Raw genomic sequence first — 23,525 nt, forward strand, 5'->3', positions numbered from 1 at the left:
GCTAGACCTCTCCCCAGCTTTACAACCATTGCATCTATATGTTTTGACCATGACAGTTTACAATCTAAGGTAATGCCAAGTAATTTAGTCTCCTCAACTAGTTCAACAGCCACACAATTCATTACCAGATTCAGCTGAGGCCTAAAACTTAAGGAATGATTTGTACCAAATACAATGATCTTAGTTTTAGAGAGGTTCAGGACCAGATTATTACTGGCCATGCATTCCAAAACAGACTGCAACTATTTGTTAAGGGTTTTAGTGACTTCATTAGCTGTGGTTGCTGGTAGCTTATATAGTTGAATCATCAGCATACATGGACACACATGCTTTGTTTAATGCCAGTGGCAGGCCATTGGTAAAAATAGAAAAGAGTAGAGGGCCTAGAGAGCTGCCCTGCGGTACATCACACTTCATATGTTTGACATTAGAGAAGCTTCCATTAAAAACCCTCTGAGTTCTATTAGATAGACAGCTCTGAATCCACATCATGGCAGAGGTTGAAAAGCCATAGCACACACATTCTTAAACAACAGGTTATAGTCAATAATATCAAAGGCTGCACTGAAATCTAACAATAGAGCTCCCACAATATTCTTGTTATCAATTTCTCTCAACCAATCATCAGTCATTTGTGTCAGTGCAGTACATGTTGAGTGCCCTTCTCTATAAGCATGCTGAAAGTATGTTGTTCATTTGTTTACAGAAATATAGCATTGTATTTGGTAAAACACAATTTTTCCAACAGTTTGCTAAGAGCTGGCAGCAAGCTTATAGGTCTGCTGTTAGAACCAGTAAAGGCCGCTTTACCACTCTTGGGTAGTGGATTAATTTGGCTTCCCTCCAGGCAAGAGAACAAAGACCTTCCTCTTGGCTCTTATTAAAAATATGTCAGATAGGAGTGGCTATAGTCAGCTCCTGTCCTCAGTAGCTTTCCATCTAAGTTGTCAATGCCAGGAGGTTTGTCATTATTGATCGATAACAATTGTTCCACCTCTCCCACACTAACTTTACAAAATTCAATACTTGCACTGCTTTTCTTTCATGATGTTTCTTTACAAGTTTTTTTTCCATCATTCTTTATATCATTGATCTTGGCTTCATAATAAAGTTGATTATGTTTGTTGAGTTTGGTCACATAATTTCTCAATTTGCAGTATGTAAGCCAGCCAGATGTGCAGCCAGACTTATTAGCCACTCCTTTTGCCCAAACTCTTTCAAACATACAGTTTTTAAATTCCTCATCAATCCATGGAGGCTTAACATATCTAACAGTCAGTTTCTTAACAGGTACATGTTTATCAATAATTGGAAGATGCAATTTCATCTGGTAAAAACAGGTCAACACATTATAAGGCAACAATATAAGACAACGGGAGCACTGTGTATGTTCTCTGATGAATTGTAAGAAAAATGAGATGTGAAATATCAATATACACGCTAAGAGAAGTAATTTCTCTCTCCTGTGTGGATTCTCTAATGACGTTTAAGTGATTGTTATGAGTAATATGTTTTCCCAAAGTCTAAGCTTTTGTAAGCTTTCTCCTCTGTGTCATGCTCTTTCAGGCTTCCTAAATGGGCAAATGCTTTGCACCCTGGGAGGAGTGGTAATGCATCTCACCTCTGTGTATTTTCTCATGTTGGTTCAGGCTGTTTTTCAGGTTAAAACTCCTTCCACACTAGGAACAGTGGTAAGGCTTCTCCCCTGTGTGAATGTTCTCATGAGCTTTCAGATGTCCTTTCTGGCTAAACATCTTTCCACATTGCGAGCAGTGGTAAGGCTTCTCCCCTGTGTGAATTCTATCATGCCGTTTCAGCTTCCCCAAATCGTTAAAACCCTTGCCACACAGGGAGCAGTGGTAAGGCTTCTCCCCTGTGTGAATTCTATCATGCCGTTTCAGCTTCCCCGAATTGTTAAAACCCTTTCCACAATGGGAGCAGTGGTAAGGCTTCTCCCCTGTGTGTAGTCTCTCGTGTTCGTTCAGGTTTCCTTTATGGCTATAACTCCTTCCACACTTGGAGCAGTGGTAAGGCTTCTCCCCTGTGTGTATTCTCTCATGTCGTTTAAGCTCACTTAAGTGGTTACAACCCTTTCCACAGTGGGAACACTGGTGTCTTCTTGCTGGTTTGGACATCCCTGGCTCTGGTTCCTCCGAGTCTGGTCTTTCTCCTGCCAAAGACAGTGTTTAAAAAAAAATAGAGACCCGAATGAAACCACCACATGATAAAATGGCCTTGCTACGAGGGTAAATCCTAATCAGATCTCTCAATAACCTAAGTCCAGTTTTAACAATCTTAGTGTGATTTTAAAACAAATGTTGTAGAGTTTCCTGGTAATTACTGACAATGTTTACACTACTTATTTATTCATTCTGTTTGTCAGAACACAAAAAACTAAACAGTTCTAGGACACTCAAGACACAGACGTCACTGGATTCCAATCGAGCAGGTAGTTCTAAATATATAACTTTCATAGTTGTATGATACAGAATGCGACCTACAGTAGTGGCCAAAAGTTTCCTGCTTCAGTGTCTTTAAATATTTTTGTCAGATGTTACTATGGAATGATGAAGTATAATTACAAGCATTTCATAAGTGTCAAAGGCTTTTATTTACAATGACATGAAGTTGATGCAGTGTCAATATTTGCAGTGTTGATCCTTCTTTTTCAAGACCTCTGCAATCCGCCCTGGCATGCTGTCAATTAACTTCTGGGCCACTGACGGCAGCCCATTCTTGCATAATCAATCCTTGGATTTTGTCAGAATTTGTGGGTTTTTGTTTGTCCACCCGCCTCTTGATGATTGACCACAAGTTCTCAATGGGATTATGGTCTGTGGAGTTTCCTGGCCATGGACCCAAAATATTGATGTTTTGTTACCCGAGCCACTTAGTTATGGCAAGGTGCTCCATCATGCTGGAAAAGGCATTATTCGTCACCGAACTGTTCCTGGATGGTTGGGAGAAGTTGCTCTCGGAGGATGTGTTGGTACCATTCTTTATTCATGGCTGTGTTCTTAGGCAACATTGTGAGTGAGCCCACACCCGTGGCTGAGAAGCAACCCCACACATGAATGGTCTCAGGATGCTTTACTGTTGGCATGACACAGGACTGATGGTAGCGCTCACCTTGTCTTCTCCGGACAAGCTTTGCCCCAAACATTCGGAAAGGGGATTCATCAGAGAAAATGACTTTACCCCAGTCCTCAGCAGTCCAATCCATGTAACTTTTGCAGAATATCAGTCTGTCCCTGATGATATCAGTCTGTCCCTGATGTTTTTTCCTGGAGAGAAGTGGTTTCTTTGCTGTCCTTCTTGACACCAAAAGTCTTCACTTCACTGTACGTGCAGATGCACTCACACCTGCTTGCTGCCATTCCTAAGCAAGCTCTGTACTGTTGGTGCCCCGATCCCGCAGCTGAATCAACTTTAGGAGACGGTCCTGGCACTTGCTGGACTTTCTTGGGTGCCCTGAAGCCTTCTTCACAACAATTGAACCGCTCTCCTTGAAGTTCTTGATGATCTGATAAATGGTTGATTTTGGTGCAATCTTACTGGCAGCTATATCCTTGCCTGTGAAGCCCTTTTTGATGACGGCACCTGTTTCCTTGCAGGTAACCGTGGGTGACATATGAAGAACAATGATTCCAAGCACCACCCTCCTTTTGAAGCTTCCAGTTTTGGGGGGGATTCAGTTCATTTGCATGGAAAAGAGGGACGTTGTAATTAATTGCAATTCATCTGAACACTCTTCATAACATTCTGGAGTATATGCAAATTGCCATCATACAAACTGAGGCAGCAGATTTGGTGAAAATTAACATTTGTGTCATTCTCAAAACTTTTGGGCACGACTGTACACACTTCCTTAAACATAAAATAAGTAATTAAGTGGAAGTCCAACACTTGTTTTTACGTCGAAGACACAAAGCACATCAGTAAAATCTCCCCGTTGTTGAAAGGGTTCGACACCTGCTGTTTAAATGGACCAATTTCTTATTTAGACGTTCACAGATGTTCAACATTTTGACTATCGCTGATGTCATATTTTGGTCAAAGTAAAAAATAAAGTGAAATATTTGGAAAGATGTTCCTAAAACTGATAGTAACTACAATATTTTTTACATCCCTGTTATTTAACATTAGTTAACATTTATTCTCTGCCAAGATAATCCATCAACCTGACAGGTGTGGAATATCAAGGAGCTGATTGAACAGCTTGATTATTACACAGGTGCACCTTGTGCTGGGGAAAATAAAAGGCCACTAAAATGTGCAGTTTTGTCACAATGCCACAAATGTCTCAGAGGGAGCGTAAAATTGGCATGTTGACTGCAGGAATGTCCATTTTTTTATGTTTTATTTTACATTGGAGACAGACACAAAGCACATCAGTAACAAGACAAGGTCCTGAAAAAGATCGGTACATTTTTTTGCTGAGTTTATTTTGTATATGTTGAAAAGTGTTTTTTTTCTCAAACATAAATAAACAACTCCAGGTGAAAGACAAAGGCCATAGCTGTAATAAAATAACAAATTAACTGGCAAAGCAGCAGAGCGAGGCCCGCATCCAGCAACGTCACGAGTCACGTTTTGCAGCCGTTATAGTACAGCACTACAGGGAGAAAGAGGGGGAGAGGGAAAAAATCTGCGGGACTAGTTTCAATGTATGGAATCACTTAGGAGTTTCTGGATTTTGGGTAAACTTCTCCTTTAAAGCATCAGACTCATTAGACTACAGGTTAAGCTTAAATTTGGTGTATTGCACTTGTGAATGCATGAAAGTTACATATTTCTAAAAAATATTTTTGAATTTCGCGCTCTGCCTTTTCAGCGGAATGTTAGCCATAAGAAGTTCAGACTCCATAATGCTTCATCATTAGATGCTACAGTCCTCCTTTAAGACTCCATAATGTTTCATCATTAGATGCTACAGTCCTCCTTTAAGACTCCATAATGTTTCATCATTAGATGCTCCAGTCCTCCTTTAAGACTCCATGTTTAGAATGTGTCTGGAAGCGCTACTCTATTCTACTCTCATCCTTTCAGTTTTAATAATATTTAATAATAATGTTATAACAGGTAATAACTAACTTTAATAACTAGGGTCAATACCTGCCTGGCGCTCCAACAAAATATTTATTTACCCCCTTCTAACAATACCGCTACAGAATTAGCATAGTAGGCCATGTAATTTAAGGTAATCTGAAATATTTAGGACTAACTTATTCCTTGCCACCCATTCTGAAACTCACTGCAGCTCTTTGAAAGTGTTGCTGTCATTTCAGTTTCCGTGGTAGCTGACGTGTACAGTGTTGAGTCATCCGCATACAGACACACTGGCTTTACTCAAATGTCGTTGGCACGTCGTTGGTAAAGATTGAAAAAGGTAGGTGCCAAACAGCTGCCCTGGGGAATTCCTGATTCTACCTTGATTGTGTTGTACAGGCTTCCATTAAAGAACACTCTCTGTGTTCTGTTAGACAGGTAGCTCTGGGGCGGCAGGTAGCCTAGTGGTTAGAGCGGTAGGCCAGTAACCAAAAGGTTGCTGGATCTTATCCCCGAGATGACAAGGTAAAACTCTGTCGTTCTGCCCCTGAACAAGAATTTGTTCTTAACCGACTTGCCTAGTTAAATAAAGGTTCGCTTTTATTTTTTTACTCTTTATCCACAATACAGCAGGGGGTGTAAAGACATACGTTTTTTCAGCAGCAGACTATGATCGATAATGTCAAAAGCTGCACTGAAGTCTAACAAAACAGCCCAAACAATATTTTTATCATCATCAATTTCTCTCAGCCAATCAGTCATTTTTAAGTGCTGTGTTTATTGAATGTCCTTCCCTATAAGCCGGATCACAGCTTTCCTCAGTATTAGTTAATTAATTAACAGCGTCTAGAGTTTAGTTTGCCTGTTCAACAGTCTTGTAAAGATATGGGGGTTGACTGGGACAGGCAATGTAATATCCATAATGTTTATAGGATAAGTTTTTGTAAAACAAGCACCTTACATTGGATCATCTTGAAATGTTCTCTCTAAAGCTAACTTTCATCAAGGTTTTATATGGTCTATTGGTTTCTCTCTTTTCATTGGCAGAATCCTTTTTCAGTGTTATGATATTCATAACATCCATATCCACCAGTCTATCTTCCTGTCAACTAACAGAACTCTGCTGGTTGTCCTGGTAACAGATACCAGTGGTCAGATCTATTGTATTTGTTCAAACTAAACTACAGCACTTACTTTGATGAGTCAAATATGATCCTTTAATCTCTTCTCCTCCTCTCACAGTTCCACTCAGCCCCGTTGTTTTCCTGCAGTCCACCAGCAGCACAGACAACCTCTTCATACCCAGCAGTAAGGTGCTACCGGGAGAGGCACGACACATGGACTCCGGGAGGGAGGAAGGGCTAGCGTTGTCCTAGTAACCATAAAGAGGGGACACAGATGCACATCATTATGGATGCTGATGTCACTGTTGTCATAAAGTGCTCTACAGAAACCCAGCCCAAGCTGATAAAGCAAGCTGTATGCTAGACCAGACCAAGCTGTACCATCTGGTGTTCTGATCTGGAAAGACTCTTCTCTGCCTCGTCAGCATCAGGATGTTGTTGAGGCTCCGCAGAGGATCCACCATAGTCATGTCTCTCTCCTGTGTGAATGAGAACATCAAACAGATGGTAAACTTATGATCTTCTATTGCAATCAGAGTCTTACAAGAGGCATGAATATGTCTAAAAAGGGCCTAAAATGGCCACTTTCATCTTGATTTCCTAAAAAAATATTTGTGATGCAAATGTAAAAGGGTTGTTCCACAAAATGGGTGCCTTTTTTATATTTTAAGTAGAACATATGCAGCAATATTGAATTTTAAAAGACTGTTATACTAGATGAGGGGAACTTTAATGTCGACCACATGGAGAATTCAATACATCTAATTGAAAAGTCGCAAAAGTATATGAACCAATGGCAGATCGACCATTTAACAATTCCTACAGTAAGAATGCCCATGAAAAACCCACATTACTTCAACAACTGCATAGTTTGTGTCCCTGTTTTTAAGACAGTACTCACTGGTGTCAATCGGATCTTCTGTCTCCTCCTTTTTCACTCTCAAAACGTCTTCCTCCTTCACGTTTATTAAGATAGCATCCTCTTCCTCTCTAAAAGGTTCTTTCTCTTCTTTCACTATAACAGCCTCCTCTTCCTCCTTTTTCATTCTGAAAGATTCTTTCTCCGTAAAGCAGACCTCCGCTTCATTAGCAAGGGAGGAGTAGTTCAGTGAGCTCATGGTCAGGGATGTTAGCTAGCTAGCTAGCATTAGCGACTAGCCTAGTGCTAACCTGAGTATCAATCTTTAACAAGTTTGCCAATTGAACAAGTACATTAGGTTAAAGTTCACCAGTAGATATGTCAACCGAAATTTGTCTAAAACACTGAGATTAGCTAATGTACAATAACATGGTCTAAAGAATCAATCTTTCAGTTTTATGTTGTCTAGCAGGCTACCGAGGTGGTTGAAAGAGTTGGCGCTTTGTTGTTCTTGAAGAAGCGTCCGGTCCAGTCTATTACACGTCACGCAAGAAGCATCACCTGAAAGACGCACATCGCCATCTGCTGACTGGAGTGGGTAACGCAGTTTGGAAACAATAGGTACTACACTGTTTTTGTTGGAAAGAACGTCATAATAATTGAACAATAAACAGATATATTTTCTCTTACGTCTTACAAATAATACTTTCCTGTACACAGACGTAGAAGCTTAAAATGAATCCCTCGACTCACCTCGACTGACGTGATTGTCGTGATTGTCTCATGGAGGCCTTTGTAAAGCTCCTGTGCTTCGCTGACATAACGGCCCTCAGCCACCGACATTACAGCATGTGTTATAAGTGAATATAAACAATATATAATGTATAATATATTCAATTATTAATTTGTTTAGATGCAATACTCATAAATAAAGTAAATAACTCAACCCTGTCACAGGTTTACAACCCGTTACATGTAGACTGAGGACAGAGCTACATGGTGTGATTTTAATCAATAATCATAAGCATTTATTTGATAAAAATACTTTCTCAACAAAATAACACAAATGTATGTTTCCATTCAATTATGTGCACATTTTAATATTAATTTCCCAAGTAAAAATGAATTGAAACGCCTGGGGGACATATAAAAAAATATATGATTTTGTAATAATAAAGTTTAAATTAATTCTCTATTTATTTCAATTCATTATACTGGACATTTCAATGTATATACAAAATCAGTCAGTGGGACTGAAATATTACCAGAGCTCAACAATGACCCAAATACTGTTAGAATAGAAATGGTTTTCTCTGTCTGTTATTTTTTCACATCTAAATGTGGCCATACAACTCCCTTAAAGTGAAGGTAGCTAAATGTAACCACATGTAACATATGGATCTGCATTAGTATAGCATCACAAGTCCCAATGCAAAGTTACACCTCTCTTTTCTATTTTTCCAGTACATAAAACCGATCAGAATTCCAAAGAATGCCGAAGTCATGTCAGAATTGTTTTTTTTACAGGCTGTGAAGTAATATGGAGGACCCGGCTAGCCAGCCTATCCCCTACAATGTCAACTCTGACAGAAATATCTTCAAATAGATCACTGCAAATGAAACCAAATCGTGTGCACTCATGACTAGTGGTTGTCTGTCATAGTTGAAGTGTACCTATGATGAAAATGGCAGGCCTCTCTCATCTTTTTAAGTGGGAGAACTTGCACAATTGGTGGCTGACTAAATACTTTTTTGCCCCACTGTATATATATTTATACACAGTGGGGAGAACAAGTATATGATACGCTGTCGATTTTGCAGGTTTTCCTACTTACAAGGCATGTAGAAAAGCATGTAGAAAAGCATGTAGGGGTCTGTAATTTTTTATCATAGGTACACTTCAACTGTGAGAGACGGAATCTAAAACAAAAATCCAGAAAATCACATTGTATGATTTTGTGAGTACACCCCTCACATTTTTGTAAATATTTAAGTATATCTTTTCATGTGACAACACTGAAGAAATTACACTTTGCTACAATGTAAAGTAGAGAGTGTACAGCTTGAAAACAGTGTAAATGTTTTTTTTAAAAGTGTCTCCTGAGGGGGAATAGGTTTTGTCGTGCCCTCTTTATATAGCCAAATTATTTTTCACCCAGGAAGCTCGGGTAAACAGTGGTTTTTGTGCACTGCTGCCACTACCATGCCTGGAGTCCATTTTGACTTTGTTGATATGAGCTGTGTTAGCGAGCTGTGCGGCTAAGCAGCTAACTGCCTATGTAACAGTATAACTTTAGACCATCCCCTCGCCCATACCCGGGAGCGAACCAGGGAGCCTCTGCACACATCCACAACAGCCACCCACGAAGCATGGTTACCCATCGCTCGTTACCCAAAAGCCGCGGCCCTTGCAGAGCAAGGGGAACCACTACTTCAAGGTCTCAGAGCAAGTGACGTCACCGATTGAAACGCTATTTAGCGCGCAACGCTAACTAAGCTAGCACCTACTGATCAACCTATTGTGCGTATTGAACATTCATATTGGACAAGTCCCACTAAGATGTCACCATACACCATTAAAGCCTCACAATGTAAGACATACATCATCAGAGTGGGCCTCCAACTTAAATGTAAACAATGGAGCAAATGCATCACATGTGAACATCACTTGATTATCAGAGGAGTGTATTATGACATCAGATAGAACTACTCAAGACATTCCAAATCAGGCTTCATCCATATCATGAAGGTGGATATTGATCCAACCATTTCCAAAGTCATGACCGGGCTGATGGAAACATGATATGCCTGTATACCTTTCTAAATGCCGACAGACGATTTGTTACTTCGTTTGACATGGTGGGGTCTTTTTGTGTCAGTAAAAATGTATAAACGAGAATTGGCGGTATTAATCCTTTATGCGCAAATATTGATTTTATAACGATAATGTCTTCGTTAACTTGGAGTCACGCGATGATATATTGTGTGGTCCTCCCACTACGACTTGGGAACCCATGCAGTTTATTAGGCTACAGAGTAAATAAATGATGAACTTCACAGGGTGGTGAAAGTGCACGTGATGAGCTTGATGCTCCTTTCCAATACATTTTGAGGGTCTTCTGGTGACATGATGATGATTGATGCTTGGTTGCCATTTGACAAATAAAATAATGTCGCTCTTATCCATAATAATCTCATCATGTCGGTAGCCTACCAGCACTGTATCTTTGAGCTGTTGGCTACAGTGCACGGGACAAGAGGACTTTTGCTATATAACTCAACGGTTTTTCAAAACCATCAGTAGAGTTGAAAATGCAATGGAAACCCATTCAACTTGCATTTTTCACTCAGTACATGGGAATCCAACAGGAAAACATTTTTTCCGTGCCTTACGTCATCACGCAAAGACTTTTATCTGCAATAAACATGTTGATGCAAACATTTCCGGTGGGAAAATGCGTATATTGTTTCATGCAGATTTGAGAATATTGACATGAAAATCTGTCGCAAATTGCATGGAAATTTAGCTACTAATGTGGATATGGATCCAACACCTGCCGCTTATTCAAAAGATCAACATGTTGTTTCTATTTACATTTCTTTGATTCGTCAACTAAAGTGAATTCAACATGAAATCAACACAAAATGTCCACCTGTCATTGGATTTAGGTTACCAGTAGGGTGAAACACAAAATGTCCACCGTCATTGGATTTAGGTTACCAGTAGGGTGAAACACAAAATGTCCACCGTCATTGGATTTAGGTTGCCAGTAGGGTGAAACACAAAATGTCACCAGTCAGCGGTTACCAGTTGTGTGAAAATTAATAAAAATACCTTATGTTGATGGATTTTTACAAATCCAATCCGTTTTCCGTTTAGTGAAATGCTTATGCTTCTAGATCCGACAGTACAGCAGTATCAAACAGATGATATCTAACAAATTCCACAACTAAACCTAATACACATAATCCAGTAAAGGAATGGGAAATATAGAAGTATAAAACATGGATGAGCAACAACACAGCAGCTAAGATGCAATATATAGTGAAGAATAGATAGTGAAGGATACAGTATTTACAGTTGAAGCTAAAGATTACATACACTTAGGTTGGAGTCATTAAAACTCATTTTTCAACCACTCTACAAATGTCTTGTTAACAAACTATAGTTTTGGCAAGTCGGTTAGGACATCTGTGTTAATGACACAAGTCATTTTTCCAACAATTGTTTACAGACAGATTATTACACAATCCCAGTTGGTCAGAAGTTTACATACACTAAATTGACTGTGCCTTTAAACAGCCTTGGAAAATTCCAGAAAATTATGTCTATAGCTTCTGATAGGCTAATTGACATAATTTGAGTCAATTGGAAGAGCACCTGTGAATGTATTTCAAGACCTACCTTGAAACTCAGTGCCTCTTTACTTGACATCATGGGAAAATACATAAAAATCTGCCAAGATCTCAGAAAAAAATGGTAGACCTCCACAAGTCTGGTTCATCCTTGGGAGCGTTACAGAACTGTTTGGCCATAATGACCATCGTTATGATCAGAGGAAAAAGGGGGATGCTTGCAAGCCGAAGAACACCATCCCAACCATGAAGCACACAGGTGGCAGCATCACGTTGTGGGGGTGCTTCGCTGCAGGAAGGACTGGGGCACTTCACAAAATAGATGGCATCATGGGTGAGGAAAATTACGTGAATATATTGAAGCAACATCTCAAGACATCAGTCAGGAAGTTAAAGCTTGGTCGCAAATGGGTCTTCCAAATGGACAATGACGCCAAGCATGCTTCCAAAGTTGTGGCAAAATGGCTTAAGGACAACAAAGTCAAGGTATTGGAGTGGGCATCACAACGCCCTGACCTTAATGCTATAGAAAACAGATCATTTTACCCTTTTAAAAATAGTTATAGGGGGAGGTCCGGGGAATGTCTGTCTTTGAAAGGGTCATTGTAATATTTAAGATGTCCCCTTTACTGATGACCTAAACCTAAAAGTCAAGGGGTCTGAATACTTTCCAAAGAAACTGTAAGTGATTGAGGAGAGAGCATCATTGCTATATTCTAATTAAAATAATTGACCCATAAGGGAACACATGACCAAAGCAATGCGTGACCCATGCAGAATTAAAACTATATTCATCTTCATGAGAAATATAATCAAATAAACAAATGTTTGCATAACCAAAGACATGAAAACGGGTGGGAACATTGTATTTAGCTAGGATTTCATAAGGCCAGGAATGTCATTGAGAATAACTATAGACAATAGTTAATGTTGCTCGTTTAGGGATGAAGATAGTGAAGGTTTATCTATGTTAAGGATGTTTTTAATTTGACGTGGAGACAACGTTTATTCAACCAGTGGGAGGCTTGTAAAAGCCCACAGGAAAGTGGAATGAGGAACTCTTTATTGAGACAATCATGAAACAGCAATCTGTGGTTGAGTTGTAGTGGATATTATAATATAAGGATCTGCTGGAGTCCAAGTTAAACCAAGATTCTTTATTTCTGAGCTCAGAGAGAACAACAGAGTTTGGTATTTGGTATTTTACTAGGATCCCCATTAGCTGTTGCAAAAGCAGCAGCTACCCCTCCTGCGGTCAACACAAAACATGACACAATAAACAAAAATATAAATGCAACATGTAAAGTGTTGGATGTTAAAATGAGCTGAAACAAAAGATTGCAGAATTTTTTACATCCCTGTTAGTAAACATTTCTCCTTTGCCAAGAAAATTCATCCACCTGACAGGTGTGGCATGTCAAGCTGATTAAACAGCATGATCATTACACAGGTGCATCTTGTGCTGGGGAGAATAAAAGGCCACACTAAAATGTGCAGGTTTCTCAAGTTGAGGGAGCGTGCAATTGGCATGCTGACTGCAGGAATATCCACTAGAGCTGTTACCAGATGATTGAATGTTCAATTCTCTACCCGAAGCTGCCTCCAACATCGTTTTAGAGAATTTGGCAGTACATCCAACTGGCCTCACAACCACAGACCACATATAACGAACAACGCCAGCCCAGGACCTCCACATCGTCTGAGACCAGCCACCCGAGTTTTATTTCTATTTGTAATGAAGCCCTTTTGTGGGGAAAAACTCATCCTGATTGGCTGGGCCTGGCTCCGCAATGGGTGGGCTTATACCCTCCAGGGTCCACCAATGGCTGCTCCCCTGCCCAGTCATGTAAAGTCCATAGATTAGGGCCTAATTTATTTATTTAAAATGACTAACTTATATGAACTGTAAATCGTTGAAATTGTTGTTTATATTTTGGTTCAGTATACACACAGACACAGTGCATTCGTTAAATATTCAGACCCTTTCACCCTTTCCATATTTTGTTACATTTCAGCATTATTCTAAAATTGATTAAATTGTTTTCCCCCCTCGCCAATCTAAACTCAGCAAAAAAAAGAAACATCCTCTCACTGTCAACTGCATTTATTTTCAGCAAACTTAAGATGTGTAAATATTTGTTGGAACATAAGATTCAACAACAGACATAAACTGAACAAGTGAGATGTTACCCCACTCTTCCACCAAGGCACCTGCAAGTTCCCGGACATTTCTGGGAAGGAATGGCCGTAGCCCTCACCCTCCGATCCAACAGGTCCCAGACGTGCTCAATGGGATTGAGATCCGGGCTCTCCGCTGGCCATGGCAGAACACTGACCTCCCAGTCTTGCAGGTAATCATGCACAGAACGAGCAGGAAGGGTACCACATGAGGGAGGAGGATGTCTTCCCTGTAACTCGAGTACAGTTCAGGACTGGCACGCCCGTTCCCCAGACCTGAATCCAATTGAGCACACCTGGGACATCATGTCTCGCTCCATCCACCAACGCCACGTTGCACCACAGACTGTCCTGCTTTAGTCCAGGTCTGGGAGGAGATCCCTCAGGAGACCATCCGCCAACTCATCAGGAGCATGCCCAGGCATTGTAGGGAGGTCATACAGGCACGTGGAGGCCACACACACTACTGAGCCTCATTTTGACTTGTTTTAAGGACATTACATCAACGTTGGACAGCCTGTAGTGTGGTTTTCCACTTTAATTTTGAGTGTGACTCCAAATTCAGACCTCCATGGGTTGATACATTTGATTTCCATTGATAATTTGTGTGATTTTGTTGTCAGCACATTCAACTATGTAAATAAATAATACAAGAATATTTCATTCATTCAGATCTAGGATGTATTATTTTAGTGTTCCCTTTATTTTTTTTAACATTGTATTTGGTAAAACACAATTTTTCCCAACAGTTTGTTAAGAGCTGGCTTAGAACCAGTAAAGGCCACTTTACCACTCTTGGGTAGTGGAATTACTTTGGCTTCCATCCAGGTCTGAGGACAAAGACTTTCCTCTAGGCTCAGATTAAAAATATGACAGATAGGAGTGGCTATAGAGTCAGCTACTGTCCTCAGTAGGAGTGGCTAGAGTCAGCTACTGTCCTCAGTAGGAGTGGCTATAGAGTCAGCTACTGTCCTCAGTAGGAGTGGCTATAGAGTCAGCTACTGTCCTCAGTAGGAGTGGCTATAGAGTCAGCTACTGTCCTCAGTAGGAGTGGCTATAGAGTCAGCTACTGTCCTCAGTAGGAGTGGCTATAGAGTCAGCTACTGTCCTCAGTAGGAGTGGCTATAGAGTCAGCTACTGTCCTCAGTAGGAGTGGCTATAGAGTCAGCTACTGTCCTCAGTAGGAGTGGCTATAGAGTCAGCTACTGTCCTCAGTAGGAGTGGCTATAGAGTCATCTACTGTCCTCAGTAGGAGTGGCTATAGAGTCAGCTACTGTCCTCAGTAGGAGTGGCTATAGAGTCAGCTGTTGCTGTTGTCAATGCCAGGTTTGTCATTATTGATCGATAACTATTGTTCCACCTCTCCCACACTAACTTCACAAAATTCAATACTTACACTGCTTTTCTTTAATTGTTTATTTACATTTTTTTTTCCATCATTCTTTATATCATTGATCTTGGGTTCCTAATAAAGTTTATCATTTTTGTTGAGTTTGGTCACATCATTTCTCAATTTGCAGTATGTAAACCAGCCAGATGTGCATCCAGACTTATTAGCCACTCCTTTTGCCCCATCTCTTTCAAACATACAGTTTTTAAATTCCTCATCAATCCATGGAACAGTTCTAACAGTCAGTACATGTTTATCAATAATTTGAAGAAGCAATTTCATCTGGTAAAAACAGGTAAACACATTAGAAGGCAACAATATAAGACAATGGGAGCACTGTGTATGTTCTCTGATGAGTTGTCAGTCAATGAGATGTGAAATATCAATATACACGCTAAGAGAAGTAATTTCTCTCTCCTGTGTGGATTCTCGAAAGACATTTAACTGTGTGTATTAGCTCATGAATGTTCAGGTTCCATAAATGGTTAAAACTCTTTCCACACTGGGAGCAGTGGTAAGGCTTCTCCCCTGTGTGTATTCTCATGTTTTTTCAGATCCCCTGACCAGTAGAAACACTTTCCACACTGGGAACACTCGTAAGGCTTCTCCCCTGTGTGTATTTTCTCATGCCGTTTCAGCTCCACTGACTGGTTGAAACACTTTCCACACTGGGAGCAGTGAAAAGGCTTCTCTGTGTGTATTCTCTCATGCTGTTTCAGGTTTCCTAACTGATTAAAACACTTGCCATACTGAGAGCAGTGATAAGGCTTCTTCGTGTGTATTCTCTCATGCTGTTTCAGGTTCCCTAACTGGTTAAACCACTTGCCACACTGGGGGCAGTGGTAAGGCTTCTCCCGTGTGAATTCTCTCATGCCGTTTCAGCTTCACTGACTGGTTGAAACACTTTCCACACTGGGAGCAGTGGTAGGGATTCTCCGTGTGTATTCTCTCGTGCCGTTTCAGGTTCCCTAACTGGTTGAAACACTTTCCACACTGGGAGCAGTGGTAAGGCTTCTCCGTGTGTATTATCTCATGCTGTTTCAGGTTCCCTAACTGGTTGAAACACTTGCCACACTGGGAGCAGTGGTAAGGCTTCTCCCCTGTGTGAATTCTCTCATGCCGTTTCAGCTCCCATGGCAGGTTGAAACACTTTCCACACTGGGAGCAGTGGTAAGGCTTCTCCCTTGTGTGAATTCTCTCATGTCTTTTCAGGTTAAATAAATGGTTAAAACTCTTCCCACACTGGGAGCAGTGGTAAGGCTTCTCCGTGTGTATTCTCTCATGCTGTTTCAGGTTCCCTAACTGGTTAAACCACTTGCCACACTGGGAGCAGCGGTAAGGCTTCTCCCCTGTGTGAATTCTCTCATGCCGTTTCAGCTTCACTGACTGGTTGAAACACTTTCCACACTGGGAGCAGTGGTAAGGCTTCTCCGTGTGTATTCTCTCATGCCGTTTCAGGTTCCCTAACTGGTTGAAACACTTTCCACACTGGGAGCAGTGGTAAGGCTTCTCCGTGTGTATTCTCTCATGCTGTTTCAGGTTCCCTAACTGGTTGAAACACTTGCCACACTGGGAGCAGTGGTAAGGCTTCTCCCCTGTGTGTATTCTCTCGTGTAGTTTCAGGTTCCCTAACTGGTTAAAACACTTGCCACACTGGGAGCAGTGGTAAGGCGTCTCCCCTGTGTGTATTCTCTCATGTTGTTTCAGGGCCCCTAACCTGTTACAACCCTTTCCACAGTAGGAGCACTGGTGTCGTCTTGCGGGTTTGGACGTCCCTGGCTCTGGTTCCACCGAGTCTGGTCTTTCTCCTGCCAAAGACAATTAATTTTTTAAAATAGATACACGAATGATACACCTTTTCCAAATGTTGTTACATTTCAGCATTATTCTAAAATTGATTAAATTGTTTTTCCCCCTCGCCAATCTAAACTCAGCAAACAAAGAAACATCCTCTCACTGTCAACTGCGTATATTTGTTGGAACATAACAAGATTCAACAAGATTCAAAACTGAACAAGTTCCACAGACATGTGACGAACTGAAATGGAATAATGTGTCCCTGAACAAAGGGGGGGGGGGGTTAAGTACTACAGTGCATCTACTCATGAACTGCACCAGATTTGACAGTAGTTGCAGTGAGATGCTACCCCACTCTTCCACCAAGGCACCTGCAACTTCCCGGACATTTCTGGGGAGAATGGGCCTAGCCCTCACCCTCCGATCCAACAGGTCCCAGACGTGCTCAATGGGATTGCGATCCGGGCTCTTCGCTGGCTATAGCAGAACACTGACATTCCGGTCTTGCAGGAAATCACGCACAGAATGAGCAGTATGGCTGGTGGCATTGTCATGCTGGAGGGTCATGTCAGGATGAGCCTGCAGGAAGGGTACCACATGAGGGAGGAGGATGTCTTCCCTGTAACGCAAAGCGTGGAGATTGCCTGCAATGACAACAAGCTCAGTCTGATGATGCTGTGACACACCGCACCAGACCACGACGCCCCCTCCACCTCCAAATCGATCCCGCTCCAGAGGACAGGCTTCGGTGTAATGCTCATTCCTTCGACGATAAACGCGAATCCGACCATCACCCCTGGAGACAAAACCGCAACTTGTCAGTGAAGACCACTTTTTGCCAGTCCTGTCTGGTCCAGTGACGGTGGGTTTGTGCCCAGAGGCGACGTTGTTGCCAGTGATGTCTAGTGAGGACCTGCCTTACAACAGGCCTACAAGCCCTCAGTCCAGCCTCTCTCAGCCTATTGAGGACAGTCTGAGCACTGATGGAGGGATTGTGCGTTCCTGGTGTAACTTGGACAATTGTTGTTGCCATCCTGTACCTGTCCCGCAGGTGTGATGTTCGGATGTACCGATCCTGTGCAGGTGTTGTTACACGTGGTCTGCCACTGCGAGGACGATAAGCTGTCCGTCCCGTCTCCCTGTAGCGCTGTCTTAGGCGTCTAACAGTACGGACAGTGCAATTTATTGCCCTGGCCACATCTGCAGTAGTCCTCATGCCTCCTTGTAGCATGCCTAAGTCACGTTCACGCAATTGAGCAGGGACGCTGGGTATCTTTCTTTTGGTGTTTCCAGAGTCAGTAGAAAGGCCTCATTGGAGTCCTAAGTTTTCATAACTGTGACCTTAATTGCCTACCGTCTGCAAGCTGTTGGTGTCTTAACGACCGTTCCACAGGTGCATGTTCATTAATTGTTTATGGTTCATTGAAGCATGGGAAACAGTGTTTAAACCCAGAGATTTTTGGATATATGAACTTTATCGAACAAAACATACATGTATTGTGTAGCATGAAGTCCTATGAGTGCCATCTGATGAAGATCATCAAAGGTTAGTGATTCATTTTCTTTATTTCTGCTTCTTGTGACTCCTCTCTTTGGCTGGAAAATGGCTGTGTGTGTTTTTGAGGCTCTGACCTAACATAATTATATGGTGTGCTTTCGCTGTAACGCTCTTTTGAAATCAGACACAATGAGTAGATTAACAAGAAGTTAAGCTTATTTTGGTGTATTGTGAATGTATGAAAGTTACGGCGGCCTAGTGGTTAGAGTGTAGAGGCGGCAGGTAGCCTAGTGGTTAGAGTGTAGGGGCGGCAGGGTAGCCTAGTGGTTACAGTGTAGGGGCGGCAGGGTAGCCTAGTGGTTAGAGTGTAGGGGCGGTAGGTAGCCTAGTGGTTAGAGTGTAGAGGAGGCAGGGTAGCCTAGTGGTTAGAGTGTAGGGGAGGCTGGTAGCCTAGTGGTTAGAGTGTAGAGGCGGCAGGTAGCCTAGTGGTTAGAGTGTAGGGGTGGCAGGGTAGCCTAGTGGTTAGAGTGTTGGACTAGTAACCGAAAGGTTGCAAGTTCAAATCCCCGTGCTGACAAGGTACTAATCTGTCATTCTGCCCCTGAACAGGCAGTTAACCCACTGTTCCTAGGCCGTCATTGAAAATAAGAATTAGTTCTTAACTGACTTGCCTAGTAAAATAAAAAGGTAAAATAAAAAATAAACATATTTCTAAAAAATATTTTGAATTTCGCGCTCTGCCTTTTCAGCGGAATGTTGTCGAGGGGTTCCACTAGCCATAAGAGGTTAAGACTCCATGTTTCATTAGATGGTACAGTCCTCCTTTAAGACTCCATAATGTTTCATCATTAGATGCTACAGTCCTCCTTTAAGACACCATAATGTTTCCTCATTAGATGCTACAGTCCTCCTTTAAGACTCCATAATGTTTCATCATTAGATGCTACAGTCCTCCTTTAAGACACCATAATGTTTCATCATTAGATGCTACAGTCCTCCTTTAAGACTCCATAATGTTTCATCATTAGATGCTACAGTCCTCCTTTAAGACTCCATAATGTTTCATCATTAGATGCTACAGTCCTCCTTTAAGACTCCATAATGTTTCATCATTAGATGCTACAGTCCTCCTTTAAGACTCCATAATGTTTCATCATTAGATGCTACAGCTCTCCTTTAAGACTCCATAATGTTTCATCATTAGATGCTACAGTCCTCCTTTAAGACTCCATCATGTTTTCCTGTTCAACAGTCTTGTAAAGATAGGGGGGTTGACTGGGACAGGCAATGTAACATCCATAATGTTTTAAGGAAAGGTTTCTGTAAAACAAGCATCATCTTGAAACTTTCTCTCTAAAGCTAACTTTCATCAATGTTTAATATGGTCTATTGGTTTCTCTCTTTCATTGGCAGAATCCTTTTTCAGTGTTATGATATTCATAACATCCATTTCCATTAGTCCATCTTCCTGTCAACCAACAGAACTCTGCTGGTTGTCCTGGTAACAGATACCAGTGGTCAGATCTATTTTATTTGTTCAAACTAAACTCCAGCACTTACTTTGATGAGTCAAATCTGATCCTTTCTTCTCTTCTCCTCCGCTCACAGTTCCACTCAGCCCCATTGTTTTCCTGCAGTCCACCAGCAGCACAGACAACCTCTTCATACCCAGCAGTAAGGCGCTACCGGGAGAGGCACGACACGGGGACTCCGGGAGGGAGGAAGGGCTAGTGTTGTCCTAGTAACCATAAAGAGGGGACACAAACACATATCATTATGGATGCTGATGTCACTGTTGTCATGAAGTGCTTTACAGAAATCCAGCCCAGACCCCAATAGAGCAAGCTGTATGCTAGACCAGACCAAGCTGTACCATCTGGTGTTCTGATCTGGAGAGACTCTTCTCTGCCTCGTCAGCATCAGGATGTTGTTGAGGCTTCCCAGAGGATCCAGGAAAGTCATGTCTCTCTCCTGTGTGAATGAGAACATCAAACAGATGGTAAACTTATGACCATCAATTGCAATCACAGTCTTACAAGAGGCATGAATATGTACACTGCTCAAAAAATTCAAGGGAAAACTTAAACAACACAATGTAACTCCAAGTCAATCACACAACTATCCACTTAGGAAGCAACACTGATTGACAATAAATGTCACATGCTGTTGTGCAAATGGAATAGACAACAGGTGGAAATTATAGGCAATTAGCAAGACACCCCAAATAAAGGAGTAGTTCTGCAGGGGGTGACCACAGACCACTTCTCAGTTCCAATGATTCTTGGCTGATGTTTTGGTCACTTTTGAATGCTGGCGGTGCTTTCACTCTAGTGGTAGCATGAGACGGAGTCTACAACCCACACAAGTGGCTCAGGTAGTGCAGCTCATCCAGGATGGCACATCAATGCGAGCTGTGGCAAAAAGATTTGCTGTGTCTGTCAGCGTAGTGTCCAGAGCATGGAGGCGCTACCAGGAGACAGGCCGGTACATCAGGAGACGTGGAGGAGGCCGTAGGAGGGCAACAACCCAGCAGCAAGACCGCTACCTCCGCCTTTGTGCAAGGAGGAGCACTGCCAGAGCCCTGCAAAACGACCTCCAGCAGGCCACAAATGTGCATGTGTCTGCTCAAACAGTCAGAAACATACTCCATGAGGGTGGTATGAGGGCCCAACGTCCACAGGTGGGGGTTGTGCTTACAGCCCAACACGGGCAGGACGTTTGGCATTTGCCAGAGAACACCAAGATTGGCAAATTCGCCACTGGTGCCTTGTGCTCTTCACAGATGAAAGCAGGTTCACACTGAGCACGTGACAGACGTGACAGAGTCTGGAGACGCCGTGGAGAACGTTCTGCTGCCTGCAACATCCCCCAGAATGACCGCTTTGGCGGTGGGTCAGTCATGGTGTGGGGTGGCATTTCTTTGGGGGGCCGCACAGCCCTCCATGTGCTCGGCAGAGGTAGCCTGACTGCCATTAGGTACCAAGATGAGATCCTCAGACCCCTTGTGAGGCTATATGATGGTGCGGTTGGCCCTGAGTTCCTCCTAATGCAAGACAATGCTAGACCTCATGTGGCTGGAGTGTGTCAGCAGTTCCTGCAAGAGGAAGGCATTGATGCTATGGACTGGCCCGCCCGTTCCCCAGACCTGAATCCAATTGAGCACATCATGTCTCGCTCCATCCACCAACGCCACGTTGCACCACAGACTGTCCAGCAGTTGGCGGATGCTTTAGTCCAGGTCTGGGAGGAGATCCCTCAGGAGACCATCCGCCAACTCATCAGGAGCATGCCCAGGCGTTGTAGGGAGGTCATACAGGCACGTGGAGGCCACACACACTACTGAGCTTCATTTTGACTTGTTTTAAGGACATTACATTAAAGTTGGATCAGCCTGTAGTGTGGTTTTCCACTTTAATTTTGAGTGCGATTCCAAATCCAGACCTCCATGGGTTGATAAATTTGATTTCCATTGATAGTTTTTGTGTGATTTTGTTGTCAGCACATTTAACTATGTAAAGAAAAAAGTATTTAATAAGAATATTTCATTCATTCAGATCTAGGATGTTATTTTAGTGTTCCCTTTATTTTCATTCATTCAGATCTAGGATGTTATTTTAGTGTTCCCTTTATTTTCATTCATTCAGATCTAGGATGTTATTTTAGTGTTCCCTTTATTTTCATTCATTCAGATCTAGGATGTTATTTTAGTGTTCCCTTTATTTTTTTGAGCAGTGTATAAAAAAGTGCCTATAAAGGCAGCTTTCATCGTGATTTCCTAAAATATTGTTTGTGTTGCAATTGTAAAAGGGTTGTTCCACGAAATGGGTGCCCTTTGCGTCCCTTTGATAATTTAAGTATAAATTATGCACCAATGTTGAATTCTGAAAAGCCTGTTTTATGAAGTGCACTTTAACGTGGACTACGTGGATATTTCAATAAATCTAATATAAAAGTCTAAATATATGTACCAATGACGGATTGCACCTTTAACAATGTATTGAGAACTGAACAACATATTAAATTGTAGAACTTCAGTAGAATGCCCCTTTTCAAACCCCACATTAGTTCAAGAAATGCATATTTTGTGCCCGTTTTCAAGTCAGTACTCACTGGTCTCAATGGAATTTTCAGCCTCATCCTTTTTCACTCCCAAAACGTCTTCCTCCTCTTTAATTGAGATAGCCTCCTCTTCCTCTTTTACTCCAAAAGGTTCTTCCTCTTCTTTAAATGTTATGGCACCTTCCTCCTTTTTGATTCTGAAAGCTTCTACCTCCTCCTCTTCCACAACCTCTTTCCCATATTCCTCTTTCACTGTAATATCATCCTCTTCTTCTTTCAATGCGATAGCCTCCTCTTCCTCCCTTTTCATCCTGAAAGCTTCTTCCTCTCCTTTCTTCAGAGCTTCTTTCTCCGTCGAGATTAATGAGCTCATGCTCCGGTCGATTAGCCTCGTGCAGTATCACTTTACCACATTAGCTAATTTAACAAGCAATCTACGTTTCAATGAACGAGTAGATATGTAAACAGAATTGTGTTTAAAACACTAAGAATAATATACACAAGATTTGTCTTAAACGCTTCAATGTTTCGGTTTAATGTTCGCTAGAAAACCACCACCTTGGTTGAATCAGAAGCCTTTTGTCGCTGTTGAAGAAACCTCCAGTTCCGTCCACTAGATTGTACGTCACGCAGGAAGCATCACCTGAAAAACTCATATCGCCATCCGCTGACTGGAGTGGGTAACGCAGTTTGGAAAAATATTAATTACAATGTTTATTCTGGCCAACAATGTCATAAGAAGTCATTTTAAAACAAACAGATGTTATGTTTTCCTCTTCCTTCTACAGCCAATACTTTCCTGACCTGCCCATTAGGCAGGATTAGGTGACAGATTGGCGAGGGTGGCATAAATTACTTTACTCAACATATTGTGCAGCTTTCTGTTGAGGGATCTTTTTATGGGGGGGGGGGGGCTTTTTGTTGACACTTCACACACATGGTTATGGGCTTAACAAAGACACCAGTAGCATGTCAGATATAGTTTAAATGTATCTGAGTTCGCATCCCAATATGAAACTTCAAATACATCACAGAAGACTGAAATGTAACAAAACGACTATTGTATTTAATGAACTGTACACTGAGATGCTCAGTTGGTCAACATTCCCCTCCAGTGATTCCCCAACATCAGGTCAACATGTGCCCCACAAATGAAGCAGATATCTTATACCAGTCCTTCTTTAAAGACATGTATCCATAACAAGGCTGTTTTCT

General features: G+C 41.8%; 1 protein-coding gene and 2 pseudogenes across 1 annotated transcript; all 3 read right to left on the minus strand.

The window, feature by feature from the left end:
* Nucleotides 1-1,023: 1,023 nt before the first annotated feature.
* On the minus strand, nt 1,024-6,287 carry LOC116362022 (zinc finger protein 239-like; annotated as a pseudogene).
* Nucleotides 6,288-14,996: 8,709 nt separating this feature from the next.
* On the minus strand, nt 14,997-17,514 carry LOC116362027 (zinc finger protein 135-like; annotated as a pseudogene).
* A 2,574-nt stretch (nt 17,515-20,088) lies between these two features.
* Nucleotides 20,089-22,900, minus strand: LOC116362023 (cilia- and flagella-associated protein 251-like). Its single transcript, XM_031816341.1, has 2 exons — nt 22,362-22,900; nt 20,089-20,222 (listed from the first exon to the last, which is right to left on the minus strand). Exons 1-2 carry the CDS (start codon nt 22,681-22,683, stop codon nt 20,104-20,106), a joined length of 441 nt encoding a protein of 146 aa, XP_031672201.1. The 5' UTR covers nt 22,684-22,900; the 3' UTR covers nt 20,089-20,103.
* Between the last annotated feature and the right edge of the window lie 625 nt (nt 22,901-23,525).

The sequence above is a fragment of the Oncorhynchus kisutch genome, unplaced genomic scaffold (assembly GCF_002021735.2).
Source record: "Oncorhynchus kisutch isolate 150728-3 unplaced genomic scaffold, Okis_V2 scaffold782, whole genome shotgun sequence".
Lineage (NCBI taxonomy): Eukaryota > Metazoa > Chordata > Actinopteri > Salmoniformes > Salmonidae > Oncorhynchus > Oncorhynchus kisutch.

Excerpts from the sequence above, each read along its gene's own strand:
- LOC116362023 (XM_031816341.1), bottom strand. The coding sequence starts at position 22,683 with ATGAGCTCATTAATCTCGACGGAGAAAGAAGCTCTGAAGAAAGGAGAG. Across the intron at positions 20,223-22,361 it reads TGAAAATTCCATTGAGACCA|GAGAGAGACATGACTTTCCT; the intron begins GTGAGTACTGAC and ends TCATTCACACAG.